This window comes from Mercenaria mercenaria, chromosome 11 (assembly GCF_021730395.1).
Source record: "Mercenaria mercenaria strain notata chromosome 11, MADL_Memer_1, whole genome shotgun sequence".
NCBI lineage: Eukaryota > Metazoa > Mollusca > Bivalvia > Venerida > Veneridae > Mercenaria > Mercenaria mercenaria.
The window spans coordinates 75,967,381-75,985,684 of record NC_069371.1 but is presented as its reverse complement, the minus strand read 5'-3'; the positions used below and the strand labels follow the sequence as shown (position 1 = coordinate 75,985,684).

At 35.7% G+C, this 18,304-nt stretch overlaps 2 protein-coding genes across 13 annotated transcripts in view; both read left to right on the top strand.

The window, feature by feature from the left end:
* Positions 1-11,952, top strand: part of LOC123532919 (secernin-2-like) — a 133,095-nt gene extending 121,143 nt beyond the window's left edge. For all 12 annotated transcript variants that reach the window (XM_045314536.2, XM_053517786.1, XM_045314533.2 and 9 more), the window contains exons 2-6: positions 239-389; positions 3,289-3,476; positions 8,328-8,533; positions 8,953-9,186; positions 9,664-11,952. In XM_045314536.2, coding sequence (XP_045170471.1) covers positions 246-389; positions 3,289-3,476; positions 8,328-8,533; positions 8,953-9,186; positions 9,664-10,157 — 1,266 coding nt within the window. In that variant the 5' untranslated portion in view covers positions 239-245 and the 3' untranslated portion in view covers positions 10,158-11,952. The remainder of the gene's footprint in view (positions 1-238; positions 390-3,288; positions 3,477-8,327; positions 8,534-8,952; positions 9,187-9,663) is intronic.
* The window catches only part of LOC123532765 (secernin-3-like), a 66,675-nt gene that overhangs the window by 20,990 nt on the left and 27,381 nt on the right, over positions 1-18,304 (top strand).

Here is an 18,304-nt window from a genome sequence, read left to right as displayed (position 1 = left end):
TTTTAATACCAAGATGAGGATATGGCGTCCACAACAATTATTTACTGGCATGAATGATGTTATTTATGTATGTTTAAGGTGATATCCCGTTTACTCTTCTTATCGTACTACGGTCGTCATTTTCTCTTATATATACTTTAAAGCATTTGTTATCTCCATCCATAAATAAAACGTATTTTAATATGGACAGAAGTGTATTCAAATATTTCCGCGACTAAAGACTGTTATCTCATTTCAGTTAAAACATGTCGGACATCCTAGTAGTACTGCCGCCGTTAACGACCGATAACTGTGTTCTTTTTGCAAAAAACTCCGACCGACCACCGACAGAAGTTCAAGAAGTCGTTTACTATCCGTCGGCGGATCATGCAACGGGATCAAAACTTCACGTAAGTCATTTTTACGCATTCTTTGTCCTGTGGTCATAGTTTAAAGAATTTGGCATTAATTGAACCAAAACATTTACAGGAAAAGTCAAACAGCACGCAGAAGTTGCTTCCCTTTGACTTCAAAAATATCTACCTATAGGTAAGGGAGATCACTGCGTAGAAGATTGAAGAAAAGAACCATTATTTTATTAGTCCGATGTCTTTATTTGTAAAGCATCAGCTTCAAATACTTATGCGGCATTATCGTTAATCTAACACATTTAAATGCACAACAACCGAAAAATGCTTTTATAAAACATTCATCAAAATCACACTAAGCATAAGGCCACTTTAAAATCTACATTCTAGAAACAAATCTGTTCGTGAAAATGTTATCAAAATTGCCTTTTCCCCATAGACTCCCGTTATGAAAACTTGTGTGAGGTCGAACGTTTTCCAATCAGTCTAGTAAAAAGATCAAGCAGACGACCCTATCTTTTTTATTTGTATATTCTGAAGTTTTAAAAAACTAGGGTTTAATGAAATTTGACATTGTAAAACTACCTTAAAGTGGAATTATGCGCATTTTTCAAGTAAAAATCCAGCTGAAATAAATATGTGTCTAAAAAGGGCGGAGGAAATTATAGCTTTTAACCCAATATACCAAACTCTTTCTGTTACCAGTACGAAATAATAACTTTCCAAATATGACTTTTCTTTTTTTGACTGGGGCAGTCTTTTTAAGAAAAGTCAAAAGGCACGCAGGAGTTGCTTCCCTTCAACTTCAGAAAATTTTCACTATATGTAAGGGAGATCACTGGGTAGAAGATTGAAGAAAATAACTATTATTTTATTAGTCCTATTTCTTTATTTATAAAGCATCAACTTCAAATACTTATGCGCCATTATCGTTAATTTAACTCATTTAAATGAACAGCAACCGAAAATTGCTTTTATAAAACATTCACCAAAAACACACTAAGTGTAGTAAGATGCGCATAATGCCACTTTAAGGCCAAACATCAATGTTGTAGCTGCTTTGACATTAATTTTGCTGATTAAGTACGAAGACATAGCTTTTTATTATCGATCATACTTTTTCTATCTGTAGTTCAGTTGTCCCGTACTTCCGGGGGTGTGATTGTTACCATGAATACGGTTTAAAGGGAATCGATCCTACTGATTTTCAATCCCTCTATGGTAACATGCGATATACCGAATGAGATATATACTATCGAATTAAAAAATGTGTACTTCCGGCACGTGCAAAGAGCGTCTGACTTCGGATTTTTTGGACGAATTCGCTTTTTCCTTGTGCCTAATAAGCGTCCACATAACTTGTCCGAACCGCAACGTCTTGAACATGAGTACAAATATGGATATATGGTATATATATATATATACAAACATAGTGTGCACTTGTAAATAAAAGCACCTAGTGTTCACAGTTCATATAAATAGATATACCTCTCCGGAGGGTGCGCCTATCCAAGAGGCGGAAATTACCTGTAACACAATACAATATGACCAGTGTTGTTTTTATTCCAAAATATACTTTAAATTGATAGGGAATCGATCCTACGCGTAGCGATGACAATCGTGATCGGTCCCTCTACGGTAACATGCGATATACCTAATGAGATATTTACTATTGAATTAAAAAATTTGTCCTTCCGTGCTGTCATTAGACAGTTCTTTTCAAATGTTATGGGATGAGTTGAAGTCGGATTGATTCCCGATCGAGGCAGTGCCTTATTTTACATTATTGACCAAACGAGCGTTCGTGTATATTTTTTAAATTAATTTACTACCTGTCATCACACAATTTGTTTAATAAAAGTCCTAAATTTCCACTTTTATGTTTCAATCAGTTTTACGCTATGTTACAAATCTAATTTAGTCTTTTTCCCATTTCCCCAAGTTATCTGATGTGGTAGCGATTTGGAAAATAAAAATGTCCTATGTTGAAACATCTATGATAATCATTGATATTTCAAGCTTTGAAGGATATGTCAACACTTGATAGTAAATCACTCTTTACTGTTTTTCATTCTTCAGCCGGAACTGAAACAATTATGAATATAAATAAAATCCTGGGCCAAAATCGATAACAGGAGTCTGTTTATGAACACCAGCTTCTTGAATACCAGCCGCTTGTTGAAAGCTGCAGTCAATTTTCCGTAACAGCAAGAATTCATAATAACATAGGCTACGAATCATTTAAGAAAGAATTCATTTACCAAATTTAAGTTCAATTTTGTTAGAGCGAATGTCAGATAACGGATCGGTCCTATAAAAGGGTAAATACTCTACGCCAAGGGTATGCTTTTTAATGTTAGGTTATTGGACTTTCCCTGTAGTATTTTCCCTTCAGATTTTGTGTGGGATTTCACTCAGCCACACCAGATCTATAGCCCTTGATTTAGTACAAAGGTATATTTAAACTGTGTCGCTAGTATTTCAAAAAAGTATCAGACCTAGAGTCATGAATATTAGAATATTATTCAGCATGTGAGTTCTTTTCTTCTGTGGTCATGTTTGGGATTTCACTCTAAAAGACCATAGTCTGTGTCTCACATATCTCAAAAAGTATTTAACCTGGAGAAATCAGACGGTTTAGAAGTTTGTACAGCATACGAAGATTTGCACCTGTGTTCTTATTTTAGATTGACCAACCTTCTCCATTCTTCCCCTACCTTACTCTTTCAGTTTTTTTTATCTTGTGTTTCTTGGTGGTGTTTTGCAGTATCCATACCCAACTCACACACCAACACACATGGTTATATGAAACTATAGAAAGTGGGGGCATCTGGGTCCCATGGTTATACCTATAGATTGGTAAGTGATTAGACTTATTTAATATTGATATGCACTCTTACCAGGTGTTATATCTTTATAACATGTTCTTTTTTCCTTTCAGTGTACTTTTATTGAAATCGACCAGGTGAGCCATACACATGCGATAGTACTGAGTAAGCCCGCCTGGTGCTGGGGCGCCGAGATGGGAGCAAATGAGCATGGTGTTTGTATCGGTAACACCGCCGTATGGACAAAATTATGCCACCCTGGTGACCATGAGGAGAAACTTATTGGCTGTGATTTTGTCAGGTATGTAAAGTGACTTTAAGATTGATGACTTAATACAAACACTTTATATTTATTTTGTTGGGTTTAACGTCTTACCGACACAATTATAGGTCATACGGCGACTTTCCAGCTTTGATAGTGGAGGAAGACCCCAGGTGCCCCTCCGTGCATTATTTCATCACGAGCGGGTACCTGGGTAGAACCACTGATCTTCCGTAAGCCATCTGGATGGCTTCCTCACATGAAAAATTCAACGCCCCCGAGTGAGGCTCGAACCCACATCAATGAGGGGCAAGTGATTTGAAGTCAGCGACCTTAACCACTCGGCCACGGGGCTAAACAAACACTTTATAAGTGAGAATATGACCATATATGGAGACAGCCATTTATCTGACTTACAATGGTTTCTTTTCTAAACAGATATCTAAATGTCTAGAGTGTCCCGTTGGGCTACCCACTGCCACTTACAACATCTGGTACATGAACGATGTTTATGTTTTACATCACACATCATTTATAAAGACAGTTCCCATGCACGCAAAGTGGAGCACATTTTCTGAAAAATATGTTCACTGGTTTATTAAGAACTATCAAGCTTTTCAGTTACATTTTTTTCTGGTAACTAGGGAGACTAGCACGTATTGATGTTGTGCATCACAATCGTTTACGATAACTCTGACAAAAGCGTCCATCTATTTTTCAACAGGTATCTTTTTACCTTATCATTAGTTGAACGATTTTGTATGATAGTATGAAAAGTATCTTGTGCCAAATCTGCCTCTTCACACGGCAGACAAACTGGCTTAATGTAAGTTATAAATACCTAATAAAAGCGTTGAGGACAAATCAGAGGTCGAACGAAGGACATGCTTCTATATAAAGTACAAGTTACAAACCACAGGGGAAATTAATAATGGACAGTAAGATAATTTCTTTGTAACGGAAATAGCAGAGTATTAAAGCCAGGAAAGTTAAAGTCTATAACATTAACGTAAGTCGGTGGTAAAACTTGTCTGAAGTACATGTATCTGCCGTGTTTAATGAACAAAATATGGCAAGTCGATGTATTCTTGCTGATACAGATTACGAGCCTAGTGGTAGAGCACCGATTTGAATGGGTTCGCTCCCTGACCGCGTCATACGTAAGACGCGAAAGATGGTACCAGTAACTTCCTCGCTTGGCACTCGGCATTCAGTGGATAGTACTAGGACTGGTTAACCCGGTGTTAGTATAATATGACTGGGTGGGTATCATGTCGTGTGTCTGTGGCGTGATGTTCCAGTGAGGCAGCACTATAGAGTTGGGCATAGCGCTTACTGCTAAAAGTAAACACCGTCGTTTCTACGACTGAAAAAAGGGAATAAGACGCTTAACCGGAACATACACACGCACACTGATACAAATTACATCTGTTTATCTTGAAGCTAATTATTAAATGGTTACCCCTATTCAAAATGAAATAAAAGTGCACTACTAGATTGAATATTGAACAATTTTAGATTTCAGTGTCCAAAATCTCTGTATATCTACAAGTCATTTATTCCTGAATTTGTCAGAAATATTGCGAATCCGCTAAAGGTACTGCTCAATTAGAAATTCTACTTAAGATTTTTATCAATCAGCATTTTCGCTAAAGATACTAACCAATTAGAAATTCCACTAAAGGTACTAATCAGTTGGTGATTCCAGCCAATTCCTGTAAAGGTACTGATCAATTAGCAATTCCGCTAAAGGAACTGATCAGTTAGCACCTCTACTAAGGTACTGATCAGTTAGCAATGCTAGCAGTTTTACTACAGGTACTGTCAGTAAGCAGTCCCGCTAAAGGTACTAGTCGATGAGCAATTCAAGCAATTCTGACAGAGATACTAAATAATTAGCAATTTCGCTAAAGGTACTAATCAATTAACAGTCCGCTAAAGATTCTACTCAGTAAGTAATTCCGCAAATTCGCTAGGAAACCCAACTGACACCAGACCACGGGTTCTCATAGAACATCTAGGAGTAGGATATACCATTTACAATGTCAGTTTTCTAATGGGAATTATCTGGGTTACCGTACAAAAAGACATATCTTTTCGAAATTATCTTTTTAACCAAACATAATGACACATTTATTTTAAATCACAAAAATATATTGGAACACAATGGAACATCTGTTCGAAATTTTTAGGTTTTCTAAGTACAGTGAAAAATCTCTTCAAATCCCCTTTTTTACTATGCACAGTGAAAAATCTGTTCGAAATTATTAGGTTTACTAAGCATAGTGAAAAACCTGTTCGAAATTATTAGGTTTACTAAGCACAGTGAAAAATCTGTTCGAAATTATTAGGCTTACTAAGCACAGTGAACAGTCTGTTCGAAATTATTAGGTTTACTAAGCATAGTGAAAAACCTGTACGAAATGATAAGGTTTACCACGCACAGTGAAATCTATTCGAAATTATAAGGCTTACTACGCACAGTGAAAAATCTGTTCGAAATTATAAGGTTTACTTAGCATAGTGAAAATATGAGCGAAGTTACTAGTATCTTGTTTACTAAGCACAGTGAATATCTGTTCGAAATTATCTGGTTTACTAAGCACAGTAGAAATCTGTTAGAATTGACCTGGTTTACTAATCACAGTGAAAGATCTGTTTGAAATTATCTGGTTTACTATGCACAGTAAAAAATCTGTTCGAAATTACCTTGTTTACTAAACACAATGGAAGATCTGGTTTACTAAACACTGTGAAAGATCTTGATACCAATTCAGATTTCAGTCATCATTTCCTAGACAACTGAACGAAAATATATTTAATGGTTGTCTTTGAAACCATCTCTGTTTTCAGATATTAAAAGCAATTCATTTCGTTTAAGGGATATTTACAAACAATTTCGAATGGAAAAAGCTGTTATGAAACACGTCCATTTGCCTAATGAAAACGTTTCCTCGAAATCAATACCATATGATGACTATATGAAACTAATCTGCGAAACAGGATTGTTTTTATTATTTAATCTGTAATATATTCCCTACTTGGCAGTAATTTGTAAATTATTGTCTGGAATACGTTTTTAATATCCTAGCACTCCTAGCAAAGTCAGTTTTAGCATAACTTACGAATAACCAATAGTTCTTGTAATCATATGTATGATTTGAATACCAGAAATAGACATTGCTTCAGTAAAGGTGTAATTTTAAGTAAAAATAATTGGAATACAAGAGAAAATATTCAGTAGTTTTGGTGGCTATATTGTTCTAGCGTACGCACAGACATAAAGTCGATGTATTTAAGTCAAATTACGTATATAAGTGATAATACAACAATGCATATAAAATGCATACACTTATACATTATAGAATGCATAAAATCGTATCTATGGTATTGCTACAATAAATATAATATACAATCGTACAAAACCACTCAGTTTGTTTGTTGTGGGAGTTAAGTAAACATTTAAAACACACTTCAATTAATGTTGTATCAGAATTAGAACAGGTAGCCCTGCGGCCGAGTGGATAAGGTTGCTGATTTCAAAACACTTGCTACTCACCGACAAATTCGGAGCGTTGAATTCTTTATGTCAGGAAGCCAACCAGCTGGCTTATGGAAGGTCGTTGGTTCTACCTAGGTTCCCACCTGTTTTGAAATTATGCACGGATGGGGAACTAGGGTTTTCCTCCACCATCACAAGCTGGAAAACGCCTTAATTTAATACCTATAATTGTGTAGGTGCGTCGATATAGCAAACAAAACAAATTAAAAAAACAGGTAAGAACAGTTGAATAATGAGATACACGAAACTCCGTGATGAGTGGTTAAGGTTGCAGATGACTTTAAATTACTTACCCCTCTCCATTGTGCCCAAGGTACCCGCCCCTGCTTGAAGTACGGCGGGACTTCCATAAACACTTGGAAGTTGCTACATGACCTATGTTCATGTCATTGTGAGGATAAACCTTCCGTTTATTCCTTGTAAAATATCAAATATTAATTGCAAGCTTGATTCACATTGTGTTATGAGTCCCAGATCATCCGCATAGAGGAGCTGCCTGACAAATGTGTTGTTTATGCGAAGATTTCTGTTCCTGAAAGCTCCCGGCGTTCACTCTGGTCATTGAAGTACATATTAAATAGTATCTTTGATATCAAACAACCATGTTTCAATTGATGCATTAACTTCAGTCTGTTGTTTAGTTAAAACTGCACGTTTCACTCTTTTTGTACAGGGACATTATTGCGCCAGATGTATTCTGTCATTTTTCTAGTATTTCCAGTTTGTTCTATAAGATATTGCTTTTAAATCATATGTTTAGCTGAAATCCACATAAGAAGCAAACTTTGATTCTCTTTGTTGTTTTCATTTTCAAAGAATATTTACCATGTGTTCATTACTGGTCAGTTGTTTGTTGCGTTTGGTTCAAAGGCAGTTTTACAAGTCAAGTAGTTTCCATGAGTTTTTGCCCACTTTTACCTTCGTTCATTCAAAATATTACAATATACTTTGTATATTACTGCTGATGTAAATGCCATCCCTTCGATAATTGGTGGGGTCAGGCGTACCCGTAGACTGATTTTAAGTAACGGTCAAATAAGCCCATATCAGCTTCGTTACGTAGCGCCGCAGTTTACAGTAAACTTATCACATAAGGACACGGTCGAGACTTTACATATACCTATGCACGGTCGGAAAAATCTTTACAGATACATTACATTACACAAGCTTTCGAAATTAAGTTCAGTAATCTATTTACCAAAAGAGAGTTTTAATGAACAAACTATATGGATACCATTAAGATACGAAGTATGGCCGAAAATAGTTTGTATTGGTTCCATCGGAAATGGACGCTTAACCGTTCTACATGATTTGTTCCTTCTTTACAGGCTAGGCCTAGAAAGGGCAAAAACAGCAAGGGAAGGTGTTGATGTTATAACTAAACTACTGTCTGAGCATGGACAAGGAGGTATATGCACTGAGGACCATAATTTTGGGCAATGGACCTACCACAATGCCTTTGTATTAGCAGACGAAAAGGAAGCATGGCTACTTGAAACTGCGGGAAAGTTTTGGGCAGCGAAACAAGTAAAATGTAAGTAAACATATATGTAATTAGATTTATTTGTCCGTTAAAACACACATGTCATGTATGCCCAAGTCAAACTTTTATATTTTTGTTTGGTTTGTTGTTTGTTTTAAATCTGACCGACACATTTTAAATCATAAAGCGATTTTCAAGCTTTGATACAACAACAACAGTAACAACAATGAGAGAAGACGCATGATGCCAGTTCGGACATTATTTCGGGAACGTACAGGAACCTGGGGAGAACCACTCGCCTTCTGTTGGCCAGGTAGATAACTGAATCCCGCAGAAATGAAGCTCGGCAAATGTGGCATGATCGACTTTGCTTGACGTATATTTTTAAACATCATCACTAAACTTCAGTCAATGTCCCATTCTCATAATATTTCATTTGAAAAGATGATTTGCTTGTTTCATTTTTGTAGCCGGAACTCTTGTAACTACAAGTACATTGACAATTGGAGATGATGCGGAAATGACGTCAGAAAATCTTATTGCGCAGGCGCAGTCAGGTGGTTTCTGGAAGTCAGAAGATGGTCCAATCAACTTTTCCAAAGCTTTCTCTGCGGAGTATCCTGGTATTTCCCTATCTGACAAACAGATGCCAGACCATAGGTTACAGTGTGTTAAAAGCGGGCTTCAGACGGGGAGTAGTGAAGGTTAATTTCAATTTACTATTTAACTGAATCCTAAGTTTTATACGTGTTCAGTGCATTACATTGATAAAGACATAATTAATGGATCCTTTTCTTTAACATCAAAATGCCTTATTTGTATGCTTTCTTGTTACAAACTGAATTACGGGGCATTTTTTAAATAAAATTAGGAAACCTAATTTGTAAAACCTAACTTTATAATACATATATTTAGAGTAAAAGACTGTCATTGTAATTACTTTTTAATTACCTTCATGAACATGTCGAACAGTTAAGGAAGCACAAATAGAATGAAAAAGACAAATAAAAAACATGTCTCACTAGTGATATATCCATATATAGAAACTACTTGACAGGTCGAGCTACAAATCTGTGAAAGCGACACAACATGTGCCGATGGATTAATTTCCTTTTAATGTCACAATCCGTTGAAATATTTCCTTTCATGCATATTATGAATAATACTTTGCGATATTCCAGGTAAGATAGATATAAACACCATCCTCGGCATTCTTCGGGACGAAGCAAGCAGCATTAACTTTGTTGGAGAGCTTCTAACAGTCGGAAGCCAAGTGTCTGTGATTTCCGCGCCAACTTCCGGGCAGCCATCTTGTCATTGGTTTACTGCAACTCCAAATACTAAATATTCCGTTTTCAAGCCTTTCATTTTCTGTGACAGTGCTACAGCTGGAAACTGGACAGTTTCTCCGTCGTCAGGCGAAGCTACCAGAGCAACGTTTCAAACGTCTATTGATCGTAGACATCCGCTTTACAAGGCGCATGAAAAGGGGAGACAACTAATGGAAACCGGAAGTCCAGCTGGGGAGAAATTGCACACGACAATGCAGAACTTGGAAAAACAGTGTGTGCGTGAAGTAACGGAATTCCTGAGTACATTCAAAGAATCAGATGTAAATGAAGTTAAAGACCTATTTGGTGTCATAGCAGAATCCGAGGCAAAATTCTATCTTTGAAAATCTAGGTGGCTTAACCTTGCTCTGTGGCTTATATGTTATACGTTATTTATAAGCTTATGGTTGTGCTCTGTCTATTGTAGTTTAAAACAATAGAAAAAACGAAGTAAAATATTGACTATGTTGACAATGGACCATATTTTAAGAACTCGTGATATTTGTTTCAGATTTTAAATGAGGGGTATACATTAAAATGTTCCAAAAAAAATTAAGCAAGTCCACGTTGGAAAAAATGCATCTGAATTGCGTGTATTCTGTTCATGTGTACGTGTTACTTGGGCTTTCGGCAGTGCTTATGTGTGAGCGGTTTTGTTGAACAAATATAATATTTTGTGTCAGATTTGTTCAAATGTAGTAGTTCTCATTGCAGAGTTGTTTTCACATCTGATGCTCATTTAATTTATTCATATTCTATAAACTATAATACAAGTATTCATCTGTGCAGTTCATATATCCAATGTGTTCAAGTTATGTCAAGTTTTGTTATTTATTTGAGGCCTGTCTCACTGTTCATAAATTTCATCATGAGTTCTCTCCCTTTACGACGCGTTTTCTTGTATAGCTGCGAGTCATTTTTTTGTAAACTTCGGTTTAGCATAAGGAGGTATATGATAACACGGTCATTATATCAGAGCTATATTTAGAATGTTGTATTCGTTATTGTAGATGTTTACCAGACCGGATCGTATTCGGCGCCTCTGGCTAAATCTATTAGTGTCGAATACAATATCAGAGATTATAACGTTACATACTTAAGGACATTAAAACGCCTTGTTCAAGTTTTGCAGTCATTTCCTACCAAATATTTTGATATTCTTGTTTATCAGCGTCATTGAGTTTGATCCAGTATGGTAACTTCTTTTGTGTTCCTTGAATTGTTTAAGTGTGACAGGTGTCACCTGTGCACGTGTGTCTCGTGCTGTAATCACAAACAAGTTTCACAGTGCACATTAAAAAACTGTTATTACATATTGAAGTAAAAGAAAGAAACCAAGAACAATGATTTTTTCAAATTTTGATTAAATTCAAGGTTTATTAATTAAATTCAGTTTTGACTTTTATTGATATAAAAGTAAACCTTTGAAATTCTCAATTATTTTATTGAAACGCTATAAAACGAAAGAATTAAACCTATGTTGGCGTTTTGCAACATACCATTGTGCCCTTGGAAAGACAGACCAGTTTATTTATTATTAAACGGCTTCTGACGAATATAACTTAATCGCTATATATCCGAATAAAACTAATCCGAATGCACATAAGCATCTTGAGTGGTGGTCACACATAGTTTAGCAAAGAAAATATTCAACCTGAATATCTATTATATATATTTCATAAATGTATACATTAAAACATTTCTTGGATCAGCTTTTTTCAAATGCATGGGTGAGGCGTTTTTGAAGTATTTTAGTGTACTATATTATTTTGATGAACTTCTAGATGACTCGAATCTGAAGAAATACTACTGCTAGGGGCCTTCCCCGGTAGCTCTGTATTCACTACTGCAAGAATGTTACGTTTTGTGCAATTAAGTATTAATTAAAACAGTTAAAGCCATTAATTTACAACATTAATTTTATAAACAATAAATTAGCAGGTTTGTCAATATAAAGATGTTACTTTAATATCAAAGCACAACAAAAACTATTATGACTTTTGAAGGCCGAGACAATGTGTACATTTATTTGTTGTTTATATATTGACTGCCATTAATGCAATTAATGTTTCCTTCTTTTCACAACATAACAATCTGTAAGAACATATTTTTATGTAATAAAATGTTTCTTAAGTGTCAGTTTATTTTAATATGTACACGGAGGAGTGAACATTATACAAGGCGGTAAAAATCATCACTTTCACATTTAAAATGTAATTTTATAGACATAAAAACCTTACAAGTAGCATTTTAGAGGCAATTAAATTACATTTCATGTCATGTAATATTTCATATGTATTTATAGAGACATGAGCTTCCAAAAGTACATATTTTAAAGGCAATTCAAATTCATCTTATGTCCATTTATGCTTTCCATATTTTATTAGAAATAATGAAGTTCATTGAAGTCAAGATGGCTCATTGTTTCAATGGGATCACCTTGCTTTCAGTTAGAAATAAAGTGTCACACCATTATAACATGCGGTATAAAAATGCATGAAACTGAGCAGCACGTGTCAGAACTATACAACTTACATAATATACGGATATGATCAGCCTCACGTGGTTTTCCAACGCATTTCCCGTAAAATGGACTTCTCTTGAAAGTCACATAAAATTGAGAAAATAACCATAGGTTGGCATACTAGTATACATATGGGTGGATGGTTTAATCGTCCATTTTCCTTAGTCAAATCTTGACTTCAAACATGTTCCCCTCTGATACTAATTATAAACATTTTGAGGCAGCATTTTGGCATGACTCTCTCCAAAGTTTGTACAAATTAATCCGCTTGACTGCACTAATTGGTTGGGGGTGGGGCACACCAAACCTGAAACCTTCAAACGATTGTCTGACAGCACTACTAAATGAATCTCCACCAGATGTGGTCTTTATCACCCTTGCATTACTTTTTCTAACTTTTTTTACAGGTGATTCCGTTTGACACCAAATCATAGAAAAAAAGTCAAACTTCTTATTTTTATACTGCTGGATAAATGTTCATTAAACATGATCGGAAACATCTTTGATGGATCTGTCTCAAAGTACAAAAGTGAACAATTAGTACGTAGACGTTATTAAGAGGTCAGACATGGCAACTGACTTTTAAAAATGCTGTTGTTCGTAGTATCGAAACCTGCTGTTTAACTTCGAGATGTATTCCACATCAGTCTCAGATATATCTATAGTTATGCTGGGTAAAGGAGATGGTTCTTCTACAAGTGCAGGGGGGTTGTCTAAATTGAAGAATGAAATTGCTGTCAGTATCACCGTTAGATTGCTCGTCTGCAGTGAGGTCATCGTCTTATTTTAACGGTGGAATATATAGGACCAACAGTACAGGACTTTATGAAAGACATTAAACAAGACCATCATGGTATGGAGGACATTGATTTAGTTTAATCCTGATCCGGGCTATCCTTTGCAATAATAATGTTTAAATTGTTTCGTTTCTAAATTTTGATTGAAGGGGAAAATGTTATTATTTCTGTAAACATTCGACAAAAATATTCCCGCAGCATTTACAATCTTGCGAGCCTGTTATTTTTTAGTTTATTAATTTATTCATTATCTTATGGTACACGTATTTGTTTGCCACAATTGTTTAGATACAGGTAGGATTAGCTTTTTATTTGTCAATTATTGTCACTAACTACGTGATCTACATCCCGGAACTCTATTTTCATGAATTTTAAAAAATATATTTGCTATCAATCATACAAATTAAAACTGACATCATAAAAATACTATTGTTGCCATGGTGACAATCGCTTAGAATCCTTCCACGCAGCTAAGAAATTTCATTTAAAAAACTGTTAAAAGTCATAGAAATTATGCAAAAAATGCAAGACAGTGCAGGCTGTACAAAATAATGCTATGTATGAATGACGGTATTATCACCTGCAATGTTTATTTTAAAACGATGCCATGTATTAATTCATGCTTGCATATATATGCAATCTGCATTAAGTTTATTTCATAGCCTTTCAAAGCTGTTTTAATAATTCATTTAGTGATCGAAAATGTCAAGGTATTGAACTTCATTATAACAAGAGCTGGTAGAACACGAAATGCTCCCCTTTGATGCATTCAGAAACTGCACAAGGAACTGAAATTATTTAGTCACTGGACGTTTGACGTACTGACCTCAAATCAATAATTATGGGTCATTTACCAGTCATAAGTGACCTACGTATCAAATGTGATCTTAGGCCAAAGCATATTCTAGTTATTTGGCAAAAAGTGCTACTGTTCTGGGTCAAAGTGAAATTTGACTTACTAACCTCAAAATCAAAAGGGGTCATCTGCTGGTCATGATCAACCTCCCCGTTAAGTTTCGTGATCCTAGGCCCAGTCGTTCTCAAGTTATCGTCCGGAAACGGTTTAACTGTTTTAGATCTCTGTGACCTTGACCTTTGACATACTGATCTCAAAATCAATAGAAGTCATCTGCAGGTCATGATCAGCCTTCCTGTTATGATTCCTTATCCAAGACCCAAGCGGTCTCAAGTTATCATCCAGAAATGGTTTAACTGTTCCGGGCCACTGTGACCTTGACCTTTGACCTCAAAATCAGTAAGGTTCATCTGATGGTCATGATCAACCTCCCTATTAAGTTTCGTAATCATAGGCCCAAGCGTTCTCAAGTTATTGTCCGGAAATGGTTTAACTGTTCCGGATCATTGTGGCCTTACCTTTGACCTACTGACCTCAAAATCAATAGGGGTCATCTGCAGATCTTGACCAATATCTCTTTTAAGTTTCCTGATCCTAGGCCCAAGCGTTCTCAAGTTATTATCCGGAAATTGTTTAACTGTTCCGGGTCACTGTGCCCTTGACCTTTGACCTCAAAATCAATAGGGTTCATTTGCTAGTCATGATCAACCTCACTATTATGTTTCGTGATCATAGACCCAGAGGTACGCAAGTTTTTGTCTGGAAATGGTTCAACTGTTCCGGATCACTGTGACATTGACCTTTGACCTACTGACCTCAAATTGATAGGGGTCATCTGCTGGTCATACCAACCGCTCTATCAACTTTCATGACCCTAGGCCCAATCGTACTCGAGTTATCATCCAGAAACGGTTTAACTATTCCGGGTCACTATGACCTTGACCTTTGATCTACTGATCTCAAATTAAAAAGGGGTCATCTGCTGATCATGACCAACCAGCCTATCATTTTTCATGATCCTAGGCCCAAGTGATCATCCGAAAATCGTTTAACTGTTCCGGGTCACTGTGACCTAGGCCCAAGCATTCTTGAGTTATCATCTGAAAACGGATTGTCGACGGATCGACAGATCTACCGACCGACATCTGCCAAACAATATACCCCTCCTTCTTCGAAGTGGGGCATAAAAATGGGGCGACCGTTAAGCCTCGTCGGTTCAGCTTCTGAGCAGTTAAATGTATTGCTTTTTGTTTGGCTTAACGTTACAGCGACACAGTCATAGGTCATATGGCGAATAGTTGGCTTCCAGGCATGAAAGAATTTTACACACCAACCCGAAGCTTTAAGACAAAGATGTTACAGTATTAAGCATAGCAAACGTTCCTTCTAGCACGTATGCAATATTCTGTCTTTTAAAAAAATCTGACTTTAGCATCATGTTGCAGGGGTTTAGACCACAATGTTAAAATCTTTTAAATTTGAATTATATGTAGAAAAAGCCCTCCCGGATGTTTTAGTCACGTGATTTACTCACGCAAGCACCTGCATATATATATATAGACATAAACATTTTACACATATGCATAGAGCGGACGCAGTGGTCAAGTGGTAACACAGTCTGAAAACGAAACCAGGGCTCGAGAGTTCGATGCCCCGATCCTCCAACTAAAAACTGCTAAAATAAGGATGAGTCACGGATGAGATATTTAGCATTATTGTAACACACAATAGATATTGAAATTTTATTACCAATACTCATTAAATAAAACCTAAATATATATGTGAAAGTAAGGGATCTGTTGTGACTAATTACAACATTGTGAATGGCTCTAATTAGAAAACAACTGTAAGTTAGCAGTCCAGTGAGTTCTTTTAATTTATGACTTGTAAACTAGAGTATAGAAGTGCGTTCATAAGAAAATTGAACTGAAATGCGATGGCTGATTTGAAGTTCAAACAACCAGCGGCGGGAAACATTGAAATTACTGCAATCGTTCAGAAATAATTGACTATGAAGTGGAAAGTTTCACTGTTTGAATCAACAAGGAATATTTAAGAAGGTATCATACTGGCTTTAAAATGAAATCTATGAGGAAATCATTTAGAAGCATAGACTGCAACCAAACAAAACGGCGAGAGACTCGATTTTGGAATCAGTATGCCGATGGGAGGAACAAATGTTATAAAATGAGAAACATTCTTCAAAGTTGTGTGGTCTTTGGACACCTCAGAGTCTTGTAAGAAGTAGTGCACTTATTTCAAGTCCTACCATTTATCACATTCTTGCAAAGGAAGGGAAGTATCAGTGTATGGACTGGGCAGACGTAAGAAAGATCAAATGAGAGCAAGGCTAAGACCGTAGAAAGGGAACTAAGAAAGTTTTTTTACACTAGTATTACAGTTTATCTTGCAAATAAGTTTAATTTTACAAGTTCATTGGCAAAAATAAGCGGAACGTTATTGTACTAAGTGCATTGCCAGTAACTAGCAAAGCATGTTGAAGCTTCACCAAACGACTTTTATTTGCTAAGACTTCATGCTCATTTTGTTTTTTAAATACAGCAACATCCTAACAGCCGACGGCCAAAAGCAGTAGAGGAGGTCTTAATCACAAGCCTCGGTTGGGAACAAATGTTATACATGTAGCTATAACTAGAACAAATGATAGTAAAATAATATCATAAATAAATAATTAGTATGTACAATGCACTGTACAAATTTATTTACATCATTTATAGTTTTGCTCATACAGTGTCTTACATACAAAAAAAACGCGAAATGGTGGAATTTGAATGACGGCATTTGTCTACTGTATTGCATTGAGAACGAAAATTGTTCTTCCTAACCACAGGCATGACACGTTTCAATTGAAGCTTTAAAGAGATACCGCATGACGACAGTCAGAATAACAAAAAACCTTGCTAAGGTATTTAACGGTGTCGTATAATATAGGAACTGGCTTTAGAAAAAGTACAAGCTATTGATTTCGTAAGTTTTATAATAATATTAACAGTAGAAGTCCTTATTTAAAAGAATCTTATTTTGCACCTTTATAATATGTTAGATGAACTATGTCGCAAAACATGTCAAAAATAATGAAAAAAGAACAATCTATTTGACATTAACAAGTAATAGGTTTCATCTCTTCAATTGATTTTCTCTTCAAAATACATATATTTATTTTCAACTATTCAGTTTATGAGAATATTGAAACATTTTACTCCGGAAAGTACTGTCCTGTATAAATTGACTTATGAATTGACTGCTTTAGACATTGATCCCAAGCATTATAAGCTTTTTATCACATTTTTATCACAAACTTCACAATGTCATTTATCTCAGCGTAGAGTTCCACCTATCCTAGATGCAAAACAGCTTTATCTTCAAATTCTTCTCAAGGAGCAAGAATGCCAACTGGGGTTTGGAAGTGTGGTCCTGTGCAGTTTCTGAACAAAACATAAATTTCCTACTTCTTATTCATATTCGAATTTGAATTATAAAGATTAAACCTTCCAATCCCAAAGATGGAATTCTCTTCTAGCGGTATGACTCCAAACATTTCGTTCTGATCCATTTATCTCATGCCCCTGTATCAATATATCTCACGCCCTTTTATCAATATATCTCACGCCCCTGTATCAATATATCTCACGCCCATGTATTAATATATCTCACGCCTCTTTATCAAGTGAGACAAGTTGGCCTGTTTCCAGAAAAGGAAATTCAAAGCTGACAGAACATTGTGGTTTATATACTGCATCTTTAGGCGACAGATATAAAAACAATCATACACTACAATTATTTCTAGTGTTATTTTTAATTTTAACTTGCGCTGTATTTTTTTTTTATTTTTAGCGTAGGAATATCTTTGATGGGATGAGGCTGATTTGTTTTTAACGATGTACGTGCAATGTCATTTTAATGTAGATTGAATATGATAAAATTGTTATTACTTCTGTGCAATACAGTAATGGGAACAGAATCTCACTATTGTGCGTGTCTGCAGTGTACAAGTCAGTAATCTTTGATAGGATAGAATATCCCACCTAGAAAACCTGTTTAATTGTCAGCATCTGATATAGCAAAAACTATTATCGTCTATTTAAAGTTTCATGTTTTGTAAGTAAATAGATGTTTTACAATCTCGAAATCTACATGTTTTTTACTCTCGAAGACCCGAAACAATAAACACCTGCAAGAAATAAGTTGCCGTTTTATCTGTTTTTTTCCTAGTACCAATAACTTACTTAATTCAAAGAGCACGTGCTCACCTGTAGATGCAAAGATAATGCAAATACTTGATGGACAAATAAA